We start from the raw sequence: 25,232 nt of genomic DNA on the forward strand, positions 1-25,232 counted from the left end.
GGAGGAGGGAAAAAAGGGAGAAAGGAGAAAGAGAGGAGGGAAAAAAAGGGGGGGAAAGGAGAAAGGAGGAGGGAAAAAAAGGGGGGAAGGAGAAAGAGGAGGAGGGAAAAAAAGGGGGAAGGAGAAAGAGGAGGAGGGAAAAAAAGGGGGGCGAAAGGAGAAAGAGGAGGAGGGAAAAAAAGGGGGGGAAGGAGAAAGGAGGGAGAAAAAAGGGGGAAAGGAGAAAGAAGAGGGAGGAAAAAAAGGGGGAAAGGAGAAAGAAGAGGGAGAAAAGAGGGGAAAGGAGAAAGAGGAGGGAGAAAAGAGGGGGAAAGGAGAAAGAGGGAGAAAAGAGGGGGAAAGGAGAAAGAGGAGGGAGAAAAGAGGGGGAAAGGAGAAAGAGGGAGGGAAAAAAAGGGAGAAAGGAGAAAGAGGAGGGAGAAAAGAGGGGGAAAGGAGAAAGAGGAGAGAGAAAAAAGGGGGAAGGAGAAAGAGGAGGGAGAAAAAGGGAGGGGAAAGGAGAAAGAGGAGGGAGAAAAGAGGGGGAAAGGAGAAAGAGGGAGAAAAGAGGGGGAAAGGAGAAAGAGGAGGGAGAAAAGAGGGGGAAAAGCGAGAAAGAGGAGGGAGAAAAGAGGGGGGAAGGAAAGGATGGGAAAGGGGAAAGAGGAGGGGAAAAGGGGGAAAGGAGAAAAGGAGGAGAAAAAAGGGGAAAGGAGAAAGAGGAGGAGGAAAAAAAGGGGGAGGGGGAAAGGAGATAATGGAGGAGAGAAAAGGGGAAAGGGAGAGAGGGAGACTGGGGAAGAGGAGGAGGAGGAAGAGAGGGGAGCAGGAGAAAGGAGGAGGAGCAGATTGCTGGAGGAGGAGGAGGAACGGGAACAGAGAGGAGCAGGTGGCTGGAGGAGAAAGAGGAGTGTTCAGTTGGAGGGCCAGCCAGCTAATTGCCACCTTCGGTGCGTTCCTGAGCTTCTGCTAACAGAATCAGGCCAGCCGCCTGCTCTCCGGCAGCCTCAGTGTCAGAGCCAACGCCGCCGCCGCCACCACCAGTCTCCTCCCTCCCAGGATCCCGCTCAGGAGAAAGCCTCGGCTCTCTCCAACTCCACATCGCAGAACAGACACATCCATGAGTTACCATAGGAACAAATGAAAATCAAATTAAGCACACACACCACAGCGGCCTCCCACGCTAACGCAAAGGCTTACACAAAAACTCACACACCTCCCCTTGGATTTATGCAACAAACCTACACCAACTCACAAGGAGACACACCTGCAACACTCTCACTCGCCCCCTACCCACCCTAGCTTTCTCACTCCAGGCGATCACGGGGACCAGATTTGTCGATCTGAGTAAATTCTGAAGCCCTCATCAGAATATCGGGCCCGTGCTGAATCTCCTAGCTCCTTTGAGGCAGCCCCTGATTTTCGGGCTGGAACTCTTCCTTTGTTCCCTCTCTGTTTTTCTCCACTATCTTCTACCCTCCCTGGAGGATATCTACAAAGTTGAGGTGTCCCTGGGGGCCAGCCACAGAAAATGCCCCAGCTCCCCACCCCAAGAGTCACCCAGCCCATTGGGACGCCGGAGTCAAACTTGGCCCATGCGCCTTCAGCGCCCCCAAAACTCAGGACGCAATTCCTTGGGAGCTGGAGACCCAGAAGGAGGGATTTGTCACCCCTGGCAGAGGGGAATATAGCCCTTTTACTCTGGGATCCCATCTCCTGCACCACCACCAGCAGTGGCGTTTGTTCCCCTTGTCCAGAATCCTGGAGCCCCTCCCCAAAGGAGTGACAAATACCCTCAGTTCCCCATTCAAGCCGTCACTACCGTTTACCTCATCTTTTCTAGGGAAGGCTCATCAGGAGGGCGGAAGAGGGAGGGGGAAAAAAAAAAAACCACTCGTATTCCCACTGAAAATATTATGATTGCCCAATCTGCAGCTCTTCTAATGTGCCTCACAGCCCCCATGCACATTATCCAATACTGCATCCAGAGAGATTGCCACTCCAGTCTCCAGGATCCAAAAGCTCTCAGGTTGAAAACTTCCTCTCTCTGGAACTCAGGCACCTCCCCAACCTCTTCTGAGTCAGGTGGCTGGGTGCAAATAATAAGCAGGGGCAGTGGTATTTGTTAAGCGCTTACTATGTGCCAGGCACCGTACTACGTGCTGGGATATTCATTCTTGTTCATCCCAAGCGCTTAGTACAGTGCTCTGAACATAGTAAGTGCTCAATAAATACTATTGAATGAATGAATGAATGAACGTGCTGGGATAGATATAAATTTATCAGGTTGGAAATAGTCCCTGTCCCACACTGGGCTCACGGTCTTAATCCCCATTTTCCAGATGAGGAAACTGAGGCCCAGAGAAGTGAAGTGACTTGCCCCAGACAAGTGATGGGGCAGGGATTAGAACCCAGGTCCATGTTCTTCCACTGCACCACACCACAGCAGGAACATGACAGGCAAGGATGAGAGAGTACAAGTGGCAAGAAGCAGATGGTTAACGCTAATTAACTCCTTCCTCCCAGAGCCTCGCACTGTGCTCTGCACACAGTAAGAGCTCAGTAAACACTATTAAGGGCTGATTGGACCAGGGTGGGCCGATCATTACACAAAGGATTACACTACCCACCATCGAGCCTTTATGTTAAATCTTGCCATGGCAAGATGGAACAGGGGCTCAGAAACCACATCAACCACCAAAACCGGCTAGGAGGTTGCCAAGGCTGTCGGGTGGCCAGAGATCTTGTCTTTGGGCCCTAGGACTCCTTTGCCTATAATCATCGGTACACCTGACTTATCTGCAGGAACTGGAGAGGATCCGGGTACTGGATGCTGGCAGCTAAGTCAGGCTGCATTCCTGAGTTTCTGATGTCTGAGAAGGCATTCTGAGAGCCTTCGGTAGAGGGGCATCTAACCTACAAAGATGTGCCGGCACATCAGATGAACACCTCATTATCGGAAGAGGGCCGGGGAAAAGGATGGTAAGTTCCCCATAGGGATGGCGGTGGGGGGGAGAGGAAGAGAGGAAAGCAAACAGAGGAATGAGCTTTATTACATTTCCAGAGAGATGGATCCCGTCCCCGGCCTGGCCTTCCGTGAATCCCCTCTATGGCTCGGTATAACCGGATTAGAGGGCTAAAAGAATAGGAAAAGGGATTGTCGCCAGCTAGTCCTGGCTCCCAAGGGGCCATTCTCAGGTCCAACCCTTCCCCCGCCCCGTCTCCAAGGGGGTGACGCCAAGAGCCAGGATCCGCTGCTTGGTGTGCAGCCCCAGATGCCAGCTGGACGTCATCGGAGCCAGTCTGAACGTGCCTCCGGGCCCTCTGCCCACGCTTCTCCCAGGGAATGGTGGCAAGGAGCAGAAGTTGGCATGGACAGGGCCTAGTGGCTTCAGCCTGCCTCTCTTCCTCCCTCACGTGCATAGGCTTGGGACAGAAGGCAAGGTAGGGAAAAGACACACCCATCCGTCCCTTGAGAGCTTCAGCCTAAGGGCACTCCTAATCCAGGATCCCTCATTGTGAGAAGCAACATGGCCCAATAAAAAGAGCACAGACCTGGGGACCAGGTTCCAGGTTCCACTTCCAGCTTCACCCCTTGCCTTTTGTGGGACCTTGGTCAAGTCATTTGACTTCTGTGCCTCAGTTTCCTCATCCGGAAAATGGAATTGTAATACCTGTTCTCTCTGTCCCTCACACTGTGAGCCCCATTGGTGGGACAAGGACTATGTCTAACCTGATCATCTTGTATCTAGTCTACCGCTTTATATCGTGCTTGGCACCTGGTAAGGGCTTAACAAATACCACGGATATTACTATTGGACTCAAAAGACCACTGTGGTCCAGGTGGCGAGTCCAGCAAAGGTCTGAATGAGGAATAATAATAGTGATGGTACTTAGTGCCATTCACGGGGGAAGATACAAGGCAGTTCCTGGCCATCTGGGGCTCACAGTCTAAGTAGGAGAGGGAACAGGTATCTTATCTCCATTTCACAGATGAGAAAACTGAAGGCCAGAGAGGTTAAATGACTTGCTCAAGGTCACCCAACAGGCAACTGGGAGAACCAGGATTAGAACCCAGGTTTCCTGAACTCTAGTCCTCTGCTCTTTCTGTAGCACCTATGGCATTTGTGGCTCAGATTTCCTTTGTTCTGCTCCCCTACTCACCAAGGAGTCCCTGGGTCTTTAATGCATCTCCCTGCCTCCAGGAAAAGCTACACATCACCCAACCCAGACAGGATGGAGTCTCTTGATTTGAAAGCTCTCCAGTTGATCTCTCTCTCTCTCTCTCTCACACACAAACACACCTCTCGAGCATGCTTGGTAGGATTTCCTGGCAACAATTATTTTAATGATATTGTTAAGCATTTACTACGTGTCAAGCTCGGCTCTAAGTGCTGGGGCAGATCAGCAAAAGCAGAAAAACAGAGGAATGAGATTTATTGCATTGCCGGAGAGATGGATCCCGCCCCGGATGTGGCCATCCATGAATCTCCTGTGTGGCTCGGGATAACCAGATTAGAGATCTAAAACAATAGGAAGAAGGGATTGTCTCCAGCTACTCCCATCTCCCCCTGTGCCACAGGGGGCTTACAGTCTGAGATGAAGAGGAAACAGGTATTAAAATTCCATTTTACAGATGAGGAAATGAAGGCACAGAGAAGTGACTTTCCCAAGGTCACAACAGGCAGGTCGTGGAGCCGGGATTAGAACCCAGGTCCTTCTGACTCCCAGGCCCGTGCTCTTTCCACTAAGTCATGTTGCTTCCCTGATTTTGGAGCCAGTCCACAGAAAATGCCTGTCAGACAATGTCCCAATTTCAGCAGGCTGGGCAGTGGGAAGACCCCACCTGACACTCCTCCCTTTCAGGCCTCCTGCTCCCAGCCTCCCTCCTCAGAATTCCCCAAAGGGTAGCACAGCTCAGACCAGAAACAGGAACCTTCTGGAACCCCAGCCTGGGACATGGGACAATTAGGATAGGGTCACCAAAATTCCACAAGGAGTCTCAGAGCTGCCAGGCCATTCTCCGGCATGAGGCAGCAAGCTCCCAGAGGGCCTCAAGTCACCTGTCCAATCAAGAGATCATCTCATTCAGTACACCCAACACGGGGCTAATGGGAATGTGGGAGAACAGTGAACTAATCTTGGGAAGGCATGAGGGCATAGAGTTGCTCAAGTAGACAAGCACCCCTAGATTGGTGGAATCTTCTCACACTCCTGAGGTTTTACATATTCGCAACACACTGCAACAAATCAGATGCCCCCTCCTTGCAAATTCTTTGACATTCTAATATGCATCGGGCAGAGGGGACGGGGAGACGAGGGAGAGGAAGGAGCATCAGCAAACTTGCTTTCCAGTGGCAGACCAGCACCCTAGACCCCTGCCTAGATATGCCTGAGCTCAAAGTTACAACTGTATTTCCTAGCCCCTCCCCAACATTTTATCATTCCCCTTTACCTCCAACCTCCATAATAATGACAGTTATGGCATTAAGCACTTACTATGTGCCATGCTTGGTGTTCAGCACTGGGGCAATGATGATGACGACGATAGTATTTGCTAAACGCTTACTATGTGTCAAGCGCTGTTCTTAGTGCTGGGGTAAATACACGCAAATCAGATTGGACGCGATCCCTGTCCTACATGGGGCTCACAGTCTTAATCCCCATTTTACAAATGAGGTAAGTGAGGCACAGAGATGTGAAGTGACTTTCCCAAGGTCACAGCAGACGAGTGGCAGAGTCTAGATTAGAACGCAGATCCTTCTGACTCCCAGGCCCATGCTCTATCCACCTGGCCATCAGATCAGACATAGTCCCTATTCTACTTGAAGCTCACAGGTTAAGTAGGAGGAGGACGGGTGTTTATTCCTTATTTTACAGGTGAGGAAACCAAAGCACCCAGCAAGCCACTTAACAGACAAATGGCAGAGCTGGGATTAGAACCCAGTTCTCACAGCTCCCGGGCCCTTGCGCTTTCCATGATGCCATACTGCTTCCACAGCTCTTTCAAAGTCTCCACGCCCAGACAGCCGCCACCAGCCACAAACCCACCTTCACCCACTCTTTCATAAAAATCATCAGAAACGGGAGCAGTGTTTGCCGCCCACCATCAAGGCAACACAATTTCAGCAGCCACAATGCGCAGTTCCCAAACAACCTCCAAGATTCAGGCCTTTGTCCTCAGAGCAGACAGACCAAGGGTACCACCCGGTGAGAGGCAGAGAAAATGGCTACTTACTTGACCTTCAGGCTGGCCAGCATGTTCTTGTCGATCCTGAAAGACCCAAAAAAGAAAAAAAAAAAAAAATCAAAGCCTCAGTCTCCCGCAGTTTGAGGGCTCAGAGACTTCCCCCTCCCCCTACCATTCTGTTTTTCCCCAGATGGGGGTCACCCAGTCCCAGGGAAGGGGGGCACAGAGTCTCTGCAAGATTGCAGGGATGAGAAGAGTTGGGAGCTGGGTCCCTGGAGAAGCCCTCCAGGACCCTCTATTCATTCCAGGTGCCAACTTCTCCATCCATCAATGGTATTTATTGAACACTCACTGTGTGTAGAGTACTGTACTAAGCACTTGGGAGGGTTGGCGGGCACATTCCCTGCCTTCAAAGAGGTTACAGTCCAATGGAACGCAGGTAAAGCGAGGGGTAGGAATTTTAGGGAGGGGTAAGAGTGGGGAAGGGGCTGCTTCAAGGAGCCTGACAGGTCAGAAAGCTACCATCTTGGGCCTTTCTGGCCCAGACTGGGAAACTGTTCAGGCGCTGGTCAGAGAGCTGGGAGGAGCAAGGCTGGAGGTCTGGTTGCCGGCTAAGGGGGATGCCGGCCTTGTGTAACGAGCACCTGTACCAGGCCTGTCCGCCTTGTGTAACGAGCACCTGTACCAGGCCTGTCCTGGAGATAGCCGAGGTCAAGGGTGGGGGTGTCTGGCTGCCGTTCAACCCCCGTAGAATAAACCCAGACCCTGGGTCAGTCACCCCAGAAGAGGGAAGAACATCCAGAGAGTCAGATGGGACAGGAATCAGACTGGAAATTGGAAGAGGCAGCAGGAAACTTTCCAAGCCATGGCAATCTGTCCTCGATCTATTCCGCCTCCCAGCTCACACGGCCCTGACCCAGATGACCATCTCCCACTGCAGCCTGGCTTCATTTATCCCCTGTGGGCCCTAGGCCCAAGCTCCTCCCCTGAATTCCCAACATCCTCCTCCCCAAAAGACTTGTCTTTGTCCCATCAATGTCTTCTTGAGGATTTGCCAGGGTCCTTGCAAAGTACTCCTTCTCTCCCGAAAGAGTAGTGAGCAGCTGCCCTCCCCCCCCATAGCTCTCTCCGCCTGAACCCGCTTGCGGATGATCAGGCAGGGAGAGCAGAAGGCACTGGCACCACAAGATGGACCTTTCTCGAGCTCGTAGCAGCCTAACCTGGAAAGCTCTTTATCTGGGGTGCAGAGAGATGGCAGAACTTTCTAGGGATGCTAATGGGGCTGGGGCGAACCCAGCAAGGACCAGCTGGCACTGAAATATTTATAAGCCACAGAGCGGGGCTCCCGATTGTGGGGAGGGAGGGGGGTGTAAGCTGGTAATGAGTCAAATGTGAGAAGCAAATGACTGTTGCTTCTTTTGTTTGCCTTTTCTGCAAAAACATCTCTCTAGAGGAAAACCACAGTTTCAGACTGACTGACTGCACACACCCATGGATGTAGGAAGAAAGAGAGGCTCTCGGGGCCTGTGGCCATTCCCTCAGGCTTCTCTATACCATGGCAGAATATCATATAATACACCATACCATAGACTTAGTACACAGTCTCTGCCCTTAAGGAGTTTACAATCTGACATCCGATTCACTTGATTTTAACATACAAGATGAATCTTTTCCCAAGATCTGACATCTTTTTTTTTATTTAAAGGTTTTTGTTAAGTGCTTACTATATGCCAGGCACTGTACTAAGCGCTGGGGTAGATACAAGCAAATCGGGTTGGTCACGGTCCATGACCCAGAATTTTAATCCTCATTTTACAGACGAGGTAACAGACACAGAAAAGTGAAGTAACTTGCCCAAGGTCACAGCAGCATTGCGAATCAGCATGGCCTAGTGGATAGAGCAAGAGTCTGGGAGTCAGGAGGTCCTGGGTTCTAATCCCAGCTCCACCACTTTTCTGGTGTGGGTGACCTTGGGCAAATCACTTCACTTCTCTGCACCTCTTTTCCCTCATCTGTAAAATGGGGATTAAGACTGAGAGCCCTATATGGGACATAAACCGTTCCAACCTGATTAGCTTGTATCTACCCCAGTGCTTAGAACAATACCTGGTACATAGTAAGTGCTTAATACCATTATTATTATTATCATTAAGTAGCCAGGATTAAAACCTAGGTCCTACTGACTCCCAAGCCTGTGTTCTATCCACTAAATCATGATAGTATTTAAGTGCTTACTATGTGAACAGCACTAGCACTGGGGTAGATACAAGATAAACAGGTTGGAACAGTTGATGTCCCATATAGGGCTCACAGTCTTAAGCTCCAATTTACAGATGAGAGAACTGAGGCACAGAAAAGTGAAATGATTTGCCCTAGGTCACACACACTAGAAAAAGTGGTGGAGCTGGGATTAGAACCCAAGTCCTTCTGACTCCCAAGCCCATGTTCTATTCACTAGGACAAACTGCCAGAGGGCTAAGGCCAGAGGGCTGCCTTCTCAGAAGAATCCAGAGGGACCCCAGCTCTTATTGGGAGAGGAGGGGGTCTCCCCATGTCCCAGAGAGACAGAGCCAGGGGGAGAATAGATCTGTGCATTTGCAGTAATGAGAGAGAAGTTGAAACTAAGACTCTGGATAGACCAAGATGGTTCTACTTGTTTACCCACCTCATCTCCCCTAGGTTATATCAGTAATAACTGTGGTATTTGTTAAGCACTTACTATGTCTCAAGCACTGTTCTAAGCACTGAGGATGATAGAAGTTAATCAGGTCAGACACAGTCCCTGCCCCACACAGGGCTCACAGTCTAACTACAAAGGAGAACAGGTATGGAATCCCCATTTAATAATAATTATGGTATTTGTTAAGCACTTAGTATGTGCCAAGCACTTTTCTAAGCACTGGGGTAGATACAAGATAATCAGGTTGTCCCACATGGGGTTCACAGTCTTAATCCCCATTTTACAGATAGGTAAGAGGCACAGAGAAGTGAAGCGACTTGCCCAGAGTCACCAGAGCGGGCATACGGTGGAGTCAGGATTAGAACTCGGGTCCTCTGACTCCCAGTCCCATGCTCTTTCCACAAGGTCATGCTGCTCCTCAGTACAACAAAATCACCTCATAACCAATGGAAATAACCAACTGGGAAAGGAACTTTCTCCTGAAGACTTATTTTCACTGGGGGCCGGGGGGAGGGCAGGCAAAGCAGAGAGAACTTTGTTACTGGATTTTACTTACCCAATGGATGGTAAGGAATCTCAGAAATTGCAGGCAACAGGGTCAAGTCCATGCCTGCTGTGTGACCTTAGGCAAGTCACAGCCTCTCTGGGACTCTGTTTCCTCATCCCCCAAAAGGGGATAGTACTTGCTTCTCCCTATCTCTCAGGGATGTTGTGAGGATAAAAATGATCTAATTTGATGAGTGCACTTTGGAAAAACAAAAGCTATACAAAAAGAAGTGTATTACTACTAATGCTACCTTGGATTTGGAGCACCCCTTAACTTTCTCCAGAGTCCTTTTACACCAGGTATCTCATTTGGTTGTGAGGGCCTAGGTTATAAAGAGGTGAGAAAAAAGATGCCTTACTTTCAACTCCATTTTCCAAAAGGAGACAAAGGACTCTCCAGACACAATCCCTCTCCACCACCCACATCTGTAATTGTTGCCTTGGAGGAGGAGTGAAGTGGAAAGGGAAAGGAAAGAGGCAAGGGGAAAGGGAAAGGAGAAAGGAGGAGAGAGTGTCTCCTCACTTCAATCCATACTTCACTCTGCTACCCTGATCATTTTTCTACAGAAATGTTCAGGACACATTTCCTCATTCCTCAAGAAACTCCAGTGGTTGCTCATCCAACTCTGCAGCCAACAAAAACCCCTCACAATTGGCTTTAAAGCACTCAATCACCTTGTCCCCTCCTATCTCACCTCACTGCTCTACTACAACCCAGTCCGCACATTTTGCTCCTCTAATGCTAACCTACTCACTGTACCTCAATGTTACCTATCTCGCCGCAACCCCTCACCCATGTCCTGCCTCTGGCCTAGAACACCCTCCCTCCTCAAATCCGACAGACAGATTCTTCCCCACTTCAAAGCCTTATTGAAGGCACATCTCCAAGAGGCCTTCCCTGATTAAGCCTCCCTTTCTTTTTCTCCCACTCCCTTCTGCATCTCCCTGACTTGCTCCCATCTACCTCCCCTCCCCCATCCCCGGGCTCCATGGCACATCTGTAATTTACTTATATTAATGTCTGTCTCCCTGCCACCACCACCCCCTGCTAGACTGTAAACTTGTTGTAGGCAGAGAATATGTGTATTATGTAATATACTCTCCATGCTCTGCACATGATAAATCCTCAATAAATACAATTAAATGAATGAATGAACAAAAAGGAAAATGGAGAGAGGAGGGAATGTTATAGGGAAAGAGGAGGGAGAGAGGATGGAAGGGGAAAAGGGAGGGATGAAGGAAGAGAAAAGGGGAGAGGAAAGCAAAGGAGGACACAAAAGAAATGCTCAGACCCTTGTTCAGTGGGTTTCCCCCAGAGGAGGATCACCCCCTTCCGCGGGGGTCCCTGTGAGAAGAGTGTAGGCTAGAGCCACCCACCCATCCAGCTAGACAGCCAGTCACTCTTCCACCCAGAGTTGGGGTCCGTGGCTTCGGACTGGGGGGACCAGATGGCAAGATAAGGTGGCTGGGGGTGTGGGGCGGGGCTTTTTCCCTTTCATTAAAAAAAAACAAAACCCTGAGTCAATTGTTTGTTTCTTTCAATCCGGCCCTCCCAGGCCCACCCAGGCTCTGCCTCGGACCCAGGCTGAGGCTGCAGAGTGTGTGGGTGGGTGGGTGGGTGTGTCAGTATGTGGTGAGGATCCGCAACGGCCTCGGTTAGCTTATTTTGGGTTTAAGGTACATTAAGGCCGAGGAATAAAAAAAAAAAAAAAGCCAATTGACGGGAACCGGTTGCACAAAGATTTTCATTATTACTATTATCATTACTATTACTACCACCATTATACTTGTCAAGTGTTTACTGTGTGAGAAACAGCATGGTCTAGTGGATAGAGGACCGAAGTTCTAATCCCACTCTGCCACTTGTTTGCCGTGTGACCTTGGGCAAGTCACTTCTCTATGCCTCTGTTACCTCATCGATAAAATGGGGATTTGGCTATGAGCCCCATGTGGGACAAGAACTGTGTTCAACTTGATTAGCATGTATCTGCCCCAGCACTTAATTCAGTGTCTGGCACATGGTAAGTGCTTAAAAACCATAAAACAAGACTAACAAATACCATTTAATTTTTTAGAAGAACTGTTCTAAATGCTGGATTAGAAACAAGTTAATCAGGTTGGACACAGTCCCTCTCTCACATGGAGTTTAGGGTCTAAGTAGTAAGGAGTCTCAGACTGAATCCCATGAGGGACAGGGACTGTGTCTGAACTAATTATCCTGTATCTACGCCAACAGTGATTCACACACAGTAAGTGCCTAATACCATTAAAGAGGGAAATTTTATCTCCATTTTACAGTTGAGGAAACAAGCACAGAAGTGACTTGTCCAAGATCATACAGTAAGCAATTGGCAGAGCAAGGATTAAAACCCAGGTCCTGACTACCAGGCCCATGCTCTTTCCAAGAAGCCACAATGCTCTCCATTACTGGAGAGAGTGGAGAGCAGACAACCTTCTGGCTGGATGCAGGGGTCTGGGCTAGCTGACCTCACCCAAGCCTTCACAGAGACACAAGTCTAAGGGCCCCAGATGAACTTCATTGCTCCTTCCTCCACCAGTCTTTATTTACTCCCATCAGCTGTAAGCAGGCAGCCGGCTCTCAGCCACCTGCTTGCAGTTAAGCAGGCTGTATCTCCCGCCTCACTGCACCAGATTAATCCATCTACCCACCTGCCTGCCTGATGCCACCTGATGCCAGGGTCTCCTGGCTTGGGGGTACATGGTGTGGCAGGGTCACTGGGTCCATCATGAGTCTGCACATGCTGCAGCTGCCCCTTGGACTCAAGCCCTACTGGTCTGTCTGCAGAAAAGGGGTCACCTGACCACGCTCTCCTCTACCCACCCCTCCATCGTACTGCCTCAACAGGGGTCACCTGACCACCCCCACCCCAGGACCACCTCCACTTTTTTCTCTCCATATTTTTTAATGATAATGGTGGTTTGTTAGGCACTTACTATATGCCAAACACTATACTACAATTACAGTGCAATCAGACAGCCCCCATCTCACAGGAGGCTCACAAAGAGGAAAAGACTCCTCCTTCCCAGTATGCAATCAATCTAACCCTGCTGGAGGTGGGTGGGAGAATATTGACCACTTTAAATGCATTAAACAAATGCTCACCGTCAAGGGACTTTCCCCTAACCAGTAGTATTTGTTGAGCACTTACTGTGTGCAGAGCTCTCAAGGAACTTCGAATCTAATGAAGATTCAGACAGTTACAGGTGGAAGCAGATAAGTATAAAGAATAAACCCATAAGGAAATTCATAGTCATAACACTGTAGAACTGGAAGTGATCCTAAAAGGTCATAGCTTGCATCCCTCTGCTTCAATGCACGATCACATCTACAACACTCCAGATAGATGGGTTTACACACACCGGGAGAAAGATTCCACACTCTTTATTGGTTCCCACCTCAGATCCTCTGTCTCCTTTCAGTTCCCTCCATTCAGTGTAAAAAGGGGGGAGAGGGGAGGGAGAGGGAGACCATCGGATGGTTGGCCCTGAGAAGGGAGAGGAACAACCAAGAAAATTTTCAGTAAATCTCCTTCCCATCCCCAAATCCAGAATAACAAAGAAGAAACTTCCAGAGAAAGAGAGAAACCCAGGAACCATTCATACCCTGATCCTATTACACTATATTGTATCTACCCCAGCCCTTAGAGTGCTTGCATCTAAGTGCTTAACAAGTACCACAATTATCACTGATACCTCCCTTAATGTTACAGAACTCAGGGTCAGATAATAAAAATACAATAAAAAGACAGTTGCCCAGAAAGTTGTGTCCACCAACTTTATTGTGCTCTCCCAAGTGTTCTGCACACAGTAAGCAGTCAATAAAAGCCTAAAGTTGACCCCTTAATGCCCAAGACCAGAGGTCATGGTTAATACTGCAGAGAGTGCAGGGTGAGGGGCTGAGAGCAGAACACTGGCAGGGAACTTTCCAACAACGAGAAGCAGCACCAAGCACGACTCCGATCGATCGAGAAGTGAGACCCCAGACACAGTCTGTCCAATGGGGAAGGAGAGAGGTCAAGTGGAGTCCCAGGGGACCTTAGGCTTCCTGTCAACTTGCTCCCAACCCGAGACTTGTACGGGGGACCTCTTCCTTCAAGGCCTCGGGGGAAGACCCCATCCCCATGCCCAGCGTCAGAGGGAACAGTCCTCTACTCTGAATCAGGGCTGGGAGCAGTGGTGGAGCAGGAGGTGAAGCGAGAGAGAGAGAGAGATTGAGAGTTGCCCCCAAAATGCAGGCAGTCCACCTCCCTATCCCACCAGTAACTCCTGAGCTACGTCCCCATCCCGCTCCCCCACAGGAACATCCTCCCGCAGGCCCCACTGTGGTGAGTGGCCCGACTCCCCCAGGCCCAGCTGAGCTGACACGGGGTCACCCACCATCCATAGCCCCCAAAGGAGACGCTCCGCTTCCTGCCAAACATCCCCACGGCTCCCGGAGAGACGGCACTGGGGACGACAGGAGGCAGGTCCGGCGGCTGGGGTGTCGTGGGACCGTCTGAACCTTCGACAACACCACCCCTCCCACCCTCCTCTGCCACTTCCTGTGGGAGTGCCGGCTGCACACGGCAGCGGCAACTCCACGCACCACGAGGGGTCTCTCCCCAGCTGCCAGCCGGGCCCACTGCTCCACCACTTCCTTTTCTCGGGCTGTAGCACTCTCTCGCACCACTGTTTCCCCCCCAACCCCCACCCCAATCCAGACTGGGCACCCTGTTCCTCCCAGAGGGGCAGCAAAGAGAGGCCAAACAGAAGGTCAGTGAAACCACTCTCCCCCAGAGACACACAGTCAACTCCGGCATGGTCCTTGCCATCTGATTGTGGCATAGTGGTGCAATCGGCCCCAATCTGCCCTGAGGCCGGGCCCACACTGGGCCTGCTTCCTGATGAGCTACACCCCTCCCTAACCCAGCCTGAAACCTCCTGGGCTGTGGAGGGGGGCGTGGGTGGGTCGCCCAGACCCTGGCTCCCAGCTCAGGGACCACAGGACCCTTCCGGGGATGGCCTCGGGCAGACAACGGGAAAGGGGAGCGGACAACCCTTCCCTGTGACCGCAGTTTCCATGGGGCAGATCCAGGGGCAGCCATGGAGGAGGAATGCTGCCCACCCCTTGCTGGAAGGAGAAGGGGAGAGTGGCAGTGTACAGCATAAAGTCTAAAGCCCAGGGGAGTCCAAATCCTCCCCTCCAACCCCATTCCTCAAGCTCGCACCCTTTGGTTCTTTCTCATGCTGGACAGGAAAGCAGAATAAAGCAGCAGCCATGTCCACGTCCCCCCACCCAGAGCTCTCTCCACAGTTTCCTGTTTGTGGTCTGCCTCTCTCTGCAATGCTCCGACACCCGCCCTTGCCAGAGGTCAAAGGGCACGGCTATTTCAGACCCCCCCCCCACCTCCCAGCACGTTTCCCCAGCTCGGAGTTGGGGGAGGGTGGACTGGAGTCTTTCAAATTTAGGAGATAGGATTCTCATTGGCTCTTGGAGGCTTCCTCCTCAGGATACCCGAATTCAGCCCAACCGCCCATGTTCTGCGATTGCAGACTGCAGGGGAGCCACAACTCTGCCCCGGGGGGAGGAGGGGGCCATGTCTCTGCCCCAGGAGCTGGAGGGGCGGAGAGGGGTACCACATCTCTACCCACCATGAGACTCCCCAGCCACCAGATGAGGCCTTGGCAGCGTTGGAAGGGCTGGAGTAGTAGATATAAGGTAATCAGGTTGGACACAATCCACGTCCCACTCGGGGCTCACAGTCTTAATCTCCATTTTAAAGGTGAGGGAACTGAGACCCAAAGAAGTGAAGTGACTTTACCAAGGTCACACAACACACACGTAGCAGAGCTGGGATTAGAATCCAGGTCCTTCTCACTCCCAGGCTGTTCTTTCCACTGGGCCACACTGCTTCTCAACAATTATTAAACATTTTCTGTGTGCAGAAGACTGTACTAAGTGCTTGGCGGAGGGGTACAATGCAATCGACTTGGTAGACAGAATCCCTGCCCACAAAGAGCTGACAGTTTAAGTCACAACCAGATCACACTCTATGGGAGACCAGGTATTGAAATCCCATTTTACAGATAAGGAAACAGGCACAGAGAAAGCAAGCAACATGCCTAAGGTCACCCAGCAGGCACATGGAAGCTGGGGTTGAACCCAGGTTCCCTGACTCCCAGCCTTGTGGTCTTTCCATTATCTCACATAGAGCAAATTAAGCCCAGTTCTCTGTCTACAGCCGCTACTCAACAGATACTCTTAACTGATTCAAGTCAGAAGCCTCCCCTATGGCTCAGAATTCTCGACTACCAAAAAAGGCCTTCAGCTGTCTCAGGCAAGGAGGTAGCCACTCTAGACTCCTCGTGGGCAGGGAACGTGTCTACCAACTCTGTTATATTGGACTCTTCCCAAGCGCTTAGTATGGTACTCTATAGATACCATTGGGATTGTCTCTATTGCTTAATTATACTTTCCAATCACTTAGTACAGTGCTCTGCACAAAGTAAGCGCTCAATTAATACAATGGAATGACTGAATGATTGACAGCTCCTCTGGGCCCTCTAGCTAAATGTTGCCTTGGTCGAGCGATCCCCAAGCCCAGATGTTAAGCTTGGAATAAGTGTCCAGGCACGACATTCAATAGTATTTCATTCAATGGTATTTACTGAGTGCTTACTATGTGCAGAGCACTGTACTAAGCGCTTGGAATGTACAATTCGACACTGTACTTAATCCCCACATACAACATTGCAGCCCCTTTAAGCTCAGGTCTTGGTGGGGCGAACAGAGGGTTATCCTGCCCCATATGGGACAGGGACTGTGTCTGATATGACTGCACTGTATCTACCCCAGTGCTTGGCACAAAGTGTGGAACAAGAACCACAATTATTCAATCAATGGTATTTATTGAACACTTACTATGTGCAGAGCACTGTTCTAAGCACTTGGGAGGGAACAGTACAATACACAAGAACTAGCAAACATCCCCTGCTCATAATGAGTTTACAGTCTAAAGGGGGAGACAGATAATATTCTAATCCCAGCTCTGCCATGTCTGCTGTGTGACTTTGGGCAAGTCGATTCACTTCTTTGGGCCTCAGTTACCTCATCTGTAAAATGGGGATTGAGACAGTGAGCCCCATGTGGGACAAGGACTGTGTCCAACCCGACTTGCTTGTATCCACCACAGTGCTTAGTAAGTGCTTGGCACATAGAAAGCACTTAGTACCACAATTATTATAAATAATTTTAATATGTACATAAGTGCTGTTTCCCAAGGTTACAGATCCAGGGGCATAGATGACACAGAAGGGAGAGTGAGCTGGGGGAAAGAGGGCTTAATCAGGGAAGGCCTCATGCAGATGATGTGATCTTAATTGTGCTTTGAAGGTGGAGAGAGTAGTGGTCTCGGTGTATATGGAGGGGGAGGGAGTTTCAGATTAGGAGGACAATTTGGGAAAGGGGTCAGAAGTGAGATAGTCTTCCAGAGCCCCAATCTGCCTGGACCATTTTGGAATTTCCAAAGAAAGGGAAGAGGAAAGGAAGGGATGAGGAAGGAAGAAGTCACCTCCACCCTAAGCGGGCCCCCTCCACCCTACCCCAAGGCCCCTCCCCGGCACATGGTTTACAGCTGGAGTCTTCGGTGCCTGGCTCTCTTCTTCATTTCAGGAGTTCATGGGAACAACAGTCCAGATGACAAGTGTCCTAATTTGAACTGCAGATGCCATGAGGAATTGGACCCACCCAAGGCCCCTTGGATTAATAAGAGTTGTGGCATTTGTTAAAATGCTTACTCTGTGCCAAGCACTGTACTAAGCACTAGGGGGGATGCAAGATAAGCAGGCACAGTCCCAGTCCCACACGGGACTCACAGCCTAAGAAGAGAGAACAGGTACTGCAGTCCCACTTTACAGATGAGGAAGCTGAGGGCCCGAGAATTCAAATGACAGCCCCAAGGTTACATCGCAGACGTAACCATGTCCTCTGGCTCCCAAGCCAGTTCTCTCTCCACAAGTCTTTGCTGTTTAGAAGTGTGCAGGTTGGGCCATAGGAGGGGTATTTCCCCTCAGAAACAGAGCTGAGCTTTTGGTGTGTCTCCCCCAGAACAGGAGGAATGGAAGCTTCCTGTCATATAGGGGCAAGACCTCAGAACACTGACATGAGAAGTAGCATGGCCTAGTGGAAAGAACACAGATGGGCCGCGGGGTGGGGGAGAGGCCCCCAAAGTGGTTAGGTGCTGTGGAATTACCAGAGTGGGAGGTGGAGAGAATATAGGTTCTGATGGCCCTTGCCCCCTCTCCCCAAAGTGCAGCCTGGTCCTTCTCTGACTGCTCCGGGGAAGCCTACTTTCCACCCAGCATTCTAGGACCAGAGCAGGCTTGCCATTGGCATTTAAGCCAAAGCGCCTCCGAGAGGCCGAGACCTCCTCGGGCCCCCCTGACCGTGCCACAGCAGCTACGGCTCGTGAAGCCCACGGCTGCCGCTATACTTATGGACAATGGGATCCCTTTACCATTCACAGACCAAACCCATGGGCCGTCCTTGAATGCATGGGCAGCGGCCACAGCCCCGTCACCTTATGGATGGTTGGTAGCCCTGCCAGGGGTCCCCCAGCGTCACCACTCTCCTGGTCCCAGGTCAGTGGCGGCCCCCGCGCTCCTCTCCCGACCCGGACCAGGACCTGAAGGAGGAGCCCTGCGGGAGGACCGTCTCCTCTGAGACCAGCTGCTTGGTTCACCGGGGGCACCGGCAGAGTGGGTGGGAAATCAGTCAGAGAGAAGCAAATGACCGTGGGTGGGCGGGGGGGGGGGGGGAGGGAGGGTTGCAGAATCTCTGGCTTGGAAAGCTCAGGAGTCCCTGCTGGGAGGGGGACTAGCCTGGCTCCCCAGAGCTCTGCGCACACACACTCCCCAGACATGAGTTGAGTGTACACACCCCCACACTGACAAGCAAAGACATACACAGCTCTCAGACATGAGTGTGCAGGCCCACTCAGGCATGCACCCACATACACAGACACGCAAAGACACATACCACCCAGACATGAGTGCACGTACACACACACACACACAGAGTTCGGAAGCAAAGATGGAAGGTTAGCTACATCTTTCCTCCTCATCTCCCAGCCTCCGTTAAAAAAAAAAAAAAAAAAAAGACCTCAGTTGGGCAGGAGTCTGGCTGGCGCCAGATTCCAGGAAGCTCTTCTGCCTGACTTGTTTGGGACTAACAATGGGGAAGCAGTGTGGCCTAGTGGACAGAGCACAGGCCTGGGAGTCAGAGGACCTGGGTTCTAATCCCAGCTCTGCTGTTTGTCTGCTGGGTGACCTTGGGTAAGTTTATTTCTCTGTGCCTCAATTTCCTTATCTGTAAAGTGGGGATTAAGCTGTAATATGGGACATGAACTATGCCCAGTGTGGTTACCTTGTAATTACCTCGGCGCTTAGTACAGTGCACTTAAATACCATTAAAAAAGTGTGGGGAGAAGAGCCAGCTCACATTCCTCTCTGAGGCCCGGATCCTTTTTCTTAAACATAGTTTTGAACATGGCTTCCCATTCCTCAAAAGTCTCTCAATGGTTGCCCACTTCTCTCCACAATAAACAGAAGCTCCCGACCATCAGCTTCAAGTCTCTCAGTCAGCAATCACTCCCCCCGCACCTCCCACACAGGCACTTAGCCTCCCTCCTCTCCCACTTCAGCCTAGATTGCAGGCTTCATTCCTCAATCACCAATCTACTCGACATACCTCATTATTGTGTATCTCGCCATCGACCTCTTGTTCACACCCTCCCTTTCCACATCACCACCACTCTCCCCATCTTCAAAAACCACAATCTCCTTCAGGGAGCCTTTTCTGATTCACTCTCACCTTCCCACCCATCTATGGCCACATTACCCACACCACCTCCATCCTGCATCTCTTCCTCTGCCAGGGAAGAGGACCCCAGACCCACCACAAGTCTCCTCTCCTGCCCCTAGTTTCAACTTGCGGCTCTTCTCAGACCTCTCTCCTCTTGCTCAGTTTTGTCTTCCTCGCCGTTGCTCTCTGCATGCCCGTGTAATAGCATTATAGCATTTAAGTGACTATTCTGTATCAGGCAGTATACTAAATGCTAGTCTTGATATAAGATAAGGTTGGAAACAGGAGACTCAGTCTAAGGTGGAGGGAGAAAAGATATTTCGTCCCTATTTTACAGATGAGGAAAGTGAGGCCCAGATTAGTTAAATGACCTGCCTAAGGTCACACAGCAGGCAAGTGGTAGAGCCATAATAGAATCTATTTAAGCACTTACTATGTGCCAAACACCGTACTAAGCGCTGAGGTAGATACAAGATAATCAGAGCCCACAAGGGGCTCAGAGTAGAAAGCAGGTGCCCTTAGTGCTCATTTTAAAGAGAGAAAAGTGAAGAAAGCAGCAGACCCAAGCAATTCCAGGCAGAATTTCTGGGTCTGGGGGCGTCTTTGGCGATATCAGACAGCCCTCCATGAAGGGCTCAAAACAATAAAGCCAAGCGGCACCATGATCTCAACACCCCGGCGAGCTTAGCCCCACCCCCTCACACCACACAAGAGTCAGGGGCACTGTGCCCTGCCAGCCAGACGACACCCGGGAACTGGAGGTGAGGGAGAGTTCAGCCAGGAAGCCGACCCCGGAAATTGCCAACTCTGGTTGACACCTCCCTGAAGACACAGGCTGGTATCTCTCTTCCCACTGAGAAGAGGTAGTTGAGAAACAGCTGGTAGTTGGGGAACCAGCATGGCTCAGGGGGAAAAGCCCGGGCTTGGGAGTCAGAGATCATGGATTCTAATCCCAGCTCCAATGCTTGCCAGCTGTGTGACGTTGGGCAAGTCATTTAACATCTGTGCCTCAGTTACCTCATCTGGAAAATGGGGATTAAAATTGTGAGCCCCACGTGGGACAACCTGATCACCTTGTATCCCCCCAGCACTTAGAAAAGTGCTTTGCACATAGTAAAGGCTTAACAAATACCACCATTATTATCAGTGGCCAGGCCTGGGAGAGAGGAGATCTGGTTCTAATTCCAGCTCCATCACTTGCCGGCTGTGACCTTGGGTGAGCCACTTAACTACTCCACACATCGATTTCTCTACTCTAAAATGGAGATACCATACCTGTGTTCTCTCCCCCTTGGTCTGGGAGCCCCATGTGGGACAGGGGCTGTGTCCAACCTGAGTATCTTGCCTCTCCCAGGTGCTTGGCACAAAGTAAGCACTGAAATGCCACCATTATTATCAGCACCTGGGGTGGGCGGCCCTCTCCCGGCACCATCCCCACCACCCCCGAGGCAAGGGGCCTCTAAAACCTGGTCGGGATAAAGCCCGGGAGACAACTCAGCTAGTGGCTTGTCGAAACGTCATGCAAGACGCCCGGGCAAGGTCACCAGTGCCAGGCTGATGGAGGGGAGTGGGGTGGGGAGGGAGGGAGGGGGGCAGAAGCCTCCCTCCCATACCCTCAGAGGAATGAACAACAACAACAAACCAGAATTCTTCCTGGAGATTCAGCTGGGTCCCTCTGGAGTTCCCTATTTTGACGTTGGCAAATACCAGATATAAACCAGCTGGTCATTCATCTTCCAAGGCTCCGGTGTGCCCATCCACACACGCACCCACTGGCCCCTGGAAACTGAATCTCACGCCAAGCCCCTCCTGCACCCACCCACTCCAAATGTACAAACAAACCTCCAAAGTACGCAATCATAATAAACGGCTTCTTATGTCAGAGTGCATACACCTAATGCAGAAAAATCAGAACAATCGATGCGTTTGGGAGCCCTAGTCAATATTTACAGGCTAGAAGGGTTCATCAAAGGGCAGTACTAAAGCCTGATTGATTCTCCGGGGGACTATCTTCCAAGTGCCCAGGGGGCCGGCCCAAGAAGACAAGGGGGGGGGCAGATGAACATCTGCTCAGGGGAGATATAAGGGGAGGTGGTCTCGGGGATGCAGCCGCGTAAACCCTCTTACCTGGCTCTCTGGCGAGATGAAGATTGGTTGCAGGCTCCTGGGAGCCCCCGAGCTGCGATCAAGGCTCCGAAATGCAGCGAGGGCAGGCGGGCGGGGGTCCCGAGGCGGAGCTGCAGTTATGGCATTGTTGCTTTTAGGACTATTGTGCTGCGGGCTTCGCTGCCCTCGGATGGAAAGCTCCACCGGCTCCCGGCGGGGGCGCAACGCGGCGCCACGCCCACCAGGGGGCGCGAGACGCCCTCGCACGCGGCCCGGGAGGAGCCCCTCGCTTCTCCCCGGGCGCCGCGGGGATGATAACGGTAATCATTTTAGTGGTATTTGCTAAGCGCTTTCTACGTGCCAGCCACTGTACTAAGCGCTGGGGTCGATACAAGATAATGGGGATGGACACAGTCCCTGTCCCACCTGGGATTCCAGCCTCAATCCTCCTTTTACAGAGGAGACGACTGAGACAGGGAGAAGGGAAGTGGCTTCCCAAGGCCACCCTGCAGACAAGGAGCAGAGGAGGGATTAGAACCCATGACCTTCTGACTCCCAGACCCGTGTTCTACCCACTAGGCTATGCTGGGGGCTCACTCGCTCTGGACCCATCCAGCGTGGCGTGGCCAGATGCCCGGGTGCCCCAGCTCCTGGGCAACTATAGGGACATCCCAGAACCAGGCGGGTTCTAGCTCCCCACTTTCCCACCTCCTTGCCTGCAGGATGACCTTTAAGTCACTTAACTTCTCTGGGCCTGTTTCTGTTAAAGTCTCCGTTCTCCCACCACTGAGGTGACAAGAGTCTAGCCCCAGCAGGCATTTTTTAAATGGTATTTCTTCAGCATACATGCTTGCCAAACACTATATTAAGGGCTGTTGTAGATACAAGGTAATCAGGTTGGACACAACCCACCTCTCATACAGGAATCCCGATCTTAATCTTCCTCTTCTAGAACCCTACAAGGGCCAGAAATACATAACATGACCCGACCCAGCCCGGCCAGAGAGAAGCTGGAGATAAGCCAAAGGAGAAAGGAGGATATTACCTAAGCTCCCTTCCTGAAAATTTGCCCTCTACCTCACTCAGAACACACAGCTACATCCTGAATATTCGGGAAGGTGGGGCCTCTATAAATGCTACTGACTGATTGACTGATGGATTAATTGACTAATTGGGGATGAGGGCCAGGTGCTGCTGACCAGCTGCAGCTGTCTTCCTTCTCTAGAAAGATAGATGCTCCGACTCCCACCCCTGCTCAAACCCTCCAGGGATGGGGGTCTGAATGCCCCCTTCCTCAACACCCTAAAGTTTCCCCTGCCTCCACTCCGAGTGAGCTATTAATAAAAACCATACTAATTATGGCATTTGTTAAGCCCTTGAGCTCTTGTGGGCAGGGAACATGTCTACCAACTCTCTTATATTGTATTCTCCCAAGTCCATACTTGTGAACCCATTGTGAGCAGGAATTGTCTCCATTTATTGCTGAATTATACTTCCCAAGGACTTAGTACAGTGCTCTGCATACAGTAAGCACTAAGTAAATATGATTAGTTGATTGGTTGATACTATATGCTGAGTACTGTGCTAATTGCTTGAAGAGATACAAGATGAACAGATCAAACATAATCCCTGTCTCACAGGGGATTCTTAGCCCAAGTGGGAGGGATGATCAAGTATTGAATCCCTATTTTACAAATGAGAAAATTGAGGTCCAGAGAATAATAATAACTGCAATTATTATGGTATTTGTTAAGCACTTACTATGTGCCAGGCACTGTACTAAGCTCAGGGGAGGATACAAGTAAATCGGGTTGGAAACAGTCCCTGTCCCAGATGGGGCTCGCAGTTTCAATCTCCATTCTACAGATGAGGTGACTGAGGCACAGAGAAGTTAAGTGATTCCCCCAAGGTCAGACTGCAGACAAGTGGAGGATCTGGGATTTGTACCCATGACCTTCTGACTCCCAGGCCCGTGCTCTGTCCACTACACCAAAGAGAAGTTTGGTGACTTGATCGAGGTCACACAGGCAAGGATTTTTGGGGGTTTTTTATGGTATGAGTTAAGCTTTTACTATGTGTCAAACACTGTTCTAAGGGCTGGGGTAGGTACAAATTGTTCTTGAACCTCAGCAGTCATTAACAAAAGCCCACCCTCTCTTGATCGATTGATTGATGAGGTACCCAGTGGCCCTTCTCCGCTGTGCCCTCCCTCCTAACTTTCTTCTTGGGCCAACAGTGTCAATGATAAGATTGCCAGGCTCCATTGCCCAGCTATCAGGCTGAGGGGAGCATTGGCTGAGCTGGGCACGGGCTCCACCCTGGCTCCAACCTTGGCCCCCACTGTCCATATTTCATCACCCGCCTACTGAACCCCCCCCCTCTGCTAGCCCCAAGAGGACCAGCTGTGACTCAAAGCTCCAGCTCACCCCAAGAGAGTCTGAGGGGCAAGCTCAGCAATGTGGAGAAAAGTGGCAAGGCCTAGGGGAAAGAGCACTGGCCTGGGAGTCAGAAGACCTGGATTCTAATCACTTAACTTCTCCGTGCCTCTGTTACCTTATCTGTAAAAGTGGGGTTAAATTCTACTCCCTCCCACTTGGACTTTGAGTCTCATGTGGGACAGTGTCCAACCTGTTTAACTTGTATATGGCCCAGCATTTCGAACAATGCTTGGCCCATTCCCACTGACCTGGTAACTTCTCTGGCTTTCCCCTAAGGACTATTGATCTTAGAAAGCACACTAAATAACTGTGACTCCCTTCTCTTGCAGAGCAGTGCTCCCAGAGAGCACACTGAGTGGCCGTTAAGTGACTCCTCTTCCCTCGTCACCGCACCCCACCCCACCCCCGGCCCTGCATCTTCAGCCTCCCCCAAACACTATGGTTCTGCTCCACCTGAGGGGACTCGAACTCAAACCCCAGGCTCCCCATCCCAGAGAGGGGATGATCCCCTGCCTTGGATGTATGGGAGGAGGGAATTGAAGTTGCTTTCTCTACCTGAACTATATTTTAGTGTTGGTCTCCCATGCTAGATTGTAAACTCCTTAAGGGCAAGGACAGTGTCTACTAGTTCTGTGGTATTGTACCCTCCAAAGCATGAAGTACAGTGCTCTGCACATAAATTATATACTCATCGAGGGCAGGGATCATGTCTACTAGCTCTCAAACCCTCCCAAATGCTTACCACAGTGTTCTGGGCACAGTAGATCTAGGCTCTTCACAGGCAGGGATCATGCCTACTGTCTCTATTATGCTCTCTCGAGCATTTAGTTCAGTGGTCTGAACACAGCAGGAACTCAATAAATCCCCTGCGTGGTTGATTGATTGAAACAGTGGATTCGGTCCCCGTGCCTTCAGTCTCTCCTGGAACGAGCCAGTCTGGAGGCTGGAGTGGCTATCCGGGGGGCTTTGGGGTCAGCAGGGAGACCCAGGGTGCCCAGGAGAGTGGGCATCCTTACCGGCTGGGAGAGTCCAGGTCGGCCCGGCTGAGAATTCGGTGCTGCTGAGGAGTGTAGAGCCACTGGAAGGCCGTCAGAGTCCTCTCTTCGATTCGAAACCGGCCTTCCCTCACGTACCTGAAGAAGACACCAGAATGAGAGGGGATCAAATGCTTACCTGAAATGAAGGATGAGGTGGGGGGTGCCGTTCCCAGCAGCCCTGGCAGGGAAAAATCCGTAAGAGGGGGTTGATAACAATGGTACTTGTTAAGCGCTTACAATGAGCCAAGCACTGTACTATCTGCTGGAATAGATACAAGTAAGTCACACTGGACTGAGTCCCTGTTCTACATGGGGCTCGCAGTCTTAGTAGGAGAGGATAGGTTTAGAGTCCCCGTCTTACAAATGAGGAAACTGAGGTACACATAAGTGATTT

General features: G+C 50.9%; 1 protein-coding gene across 3 annotated transcripts in view; it reads right to left on the reverse strand.

Annotated features, from left to right (window-relative positions):
* Positions 1-24,929, reverse strand: part of RAP1GAP2 (RAP1 GTPase activating protein 2) — a 131,540-nt gene extending 106,611 nt beyond the window's left edge. The window contains exons 1-3 of one of the 3 annotated variants that reach the window (XM_029081760.2): positions 22,276-22,461; positions 21,385-21,494; positions 6,218-6,253 (exon numbers count right to left, since the gene is read on the reverse strand). In XM_029081760.2, coding sequence (XP_028937593.1) covers positions 6,218-6,240 — 23 coding nt within the window. In that variant the 5' untranslated portion in view covers positions 6,241-6,253; positions 21,385-21,494; positions 22,276-22,461. Of the gene's footprint in view, positions 1-6,217; positions 6,254-13,793; positions 13,891-21,384; positions 21,495-22,275; positions 22,462-24,817 lie in introns of those variants that run through there. The other 2 variants (XM_029081756.2, XM_029081759.2) reach the window with 2 other exon arrangements.
* Between the last annotated feature and the right edge of the window lie 303 nt (positions 24,930-25,232).

Source organism: Ornithorhynchus anatinus, chromosome 17 (assembly GCF_004115215.2).
Source record: "Ornithorhynchus anatinus isolate Pmale09 chromosome 17, mOrnAna1.pri.v4, whole genome shotgun sequence".
Classification (NCBI taxonomy): domain Eukaryota; kingdom Metazoa; phylum Chordata; class Mammalia; order Monotremata; family Ornithorhynchidae; genus Ornithorhynchus; species Ornithorhynchus anatinus.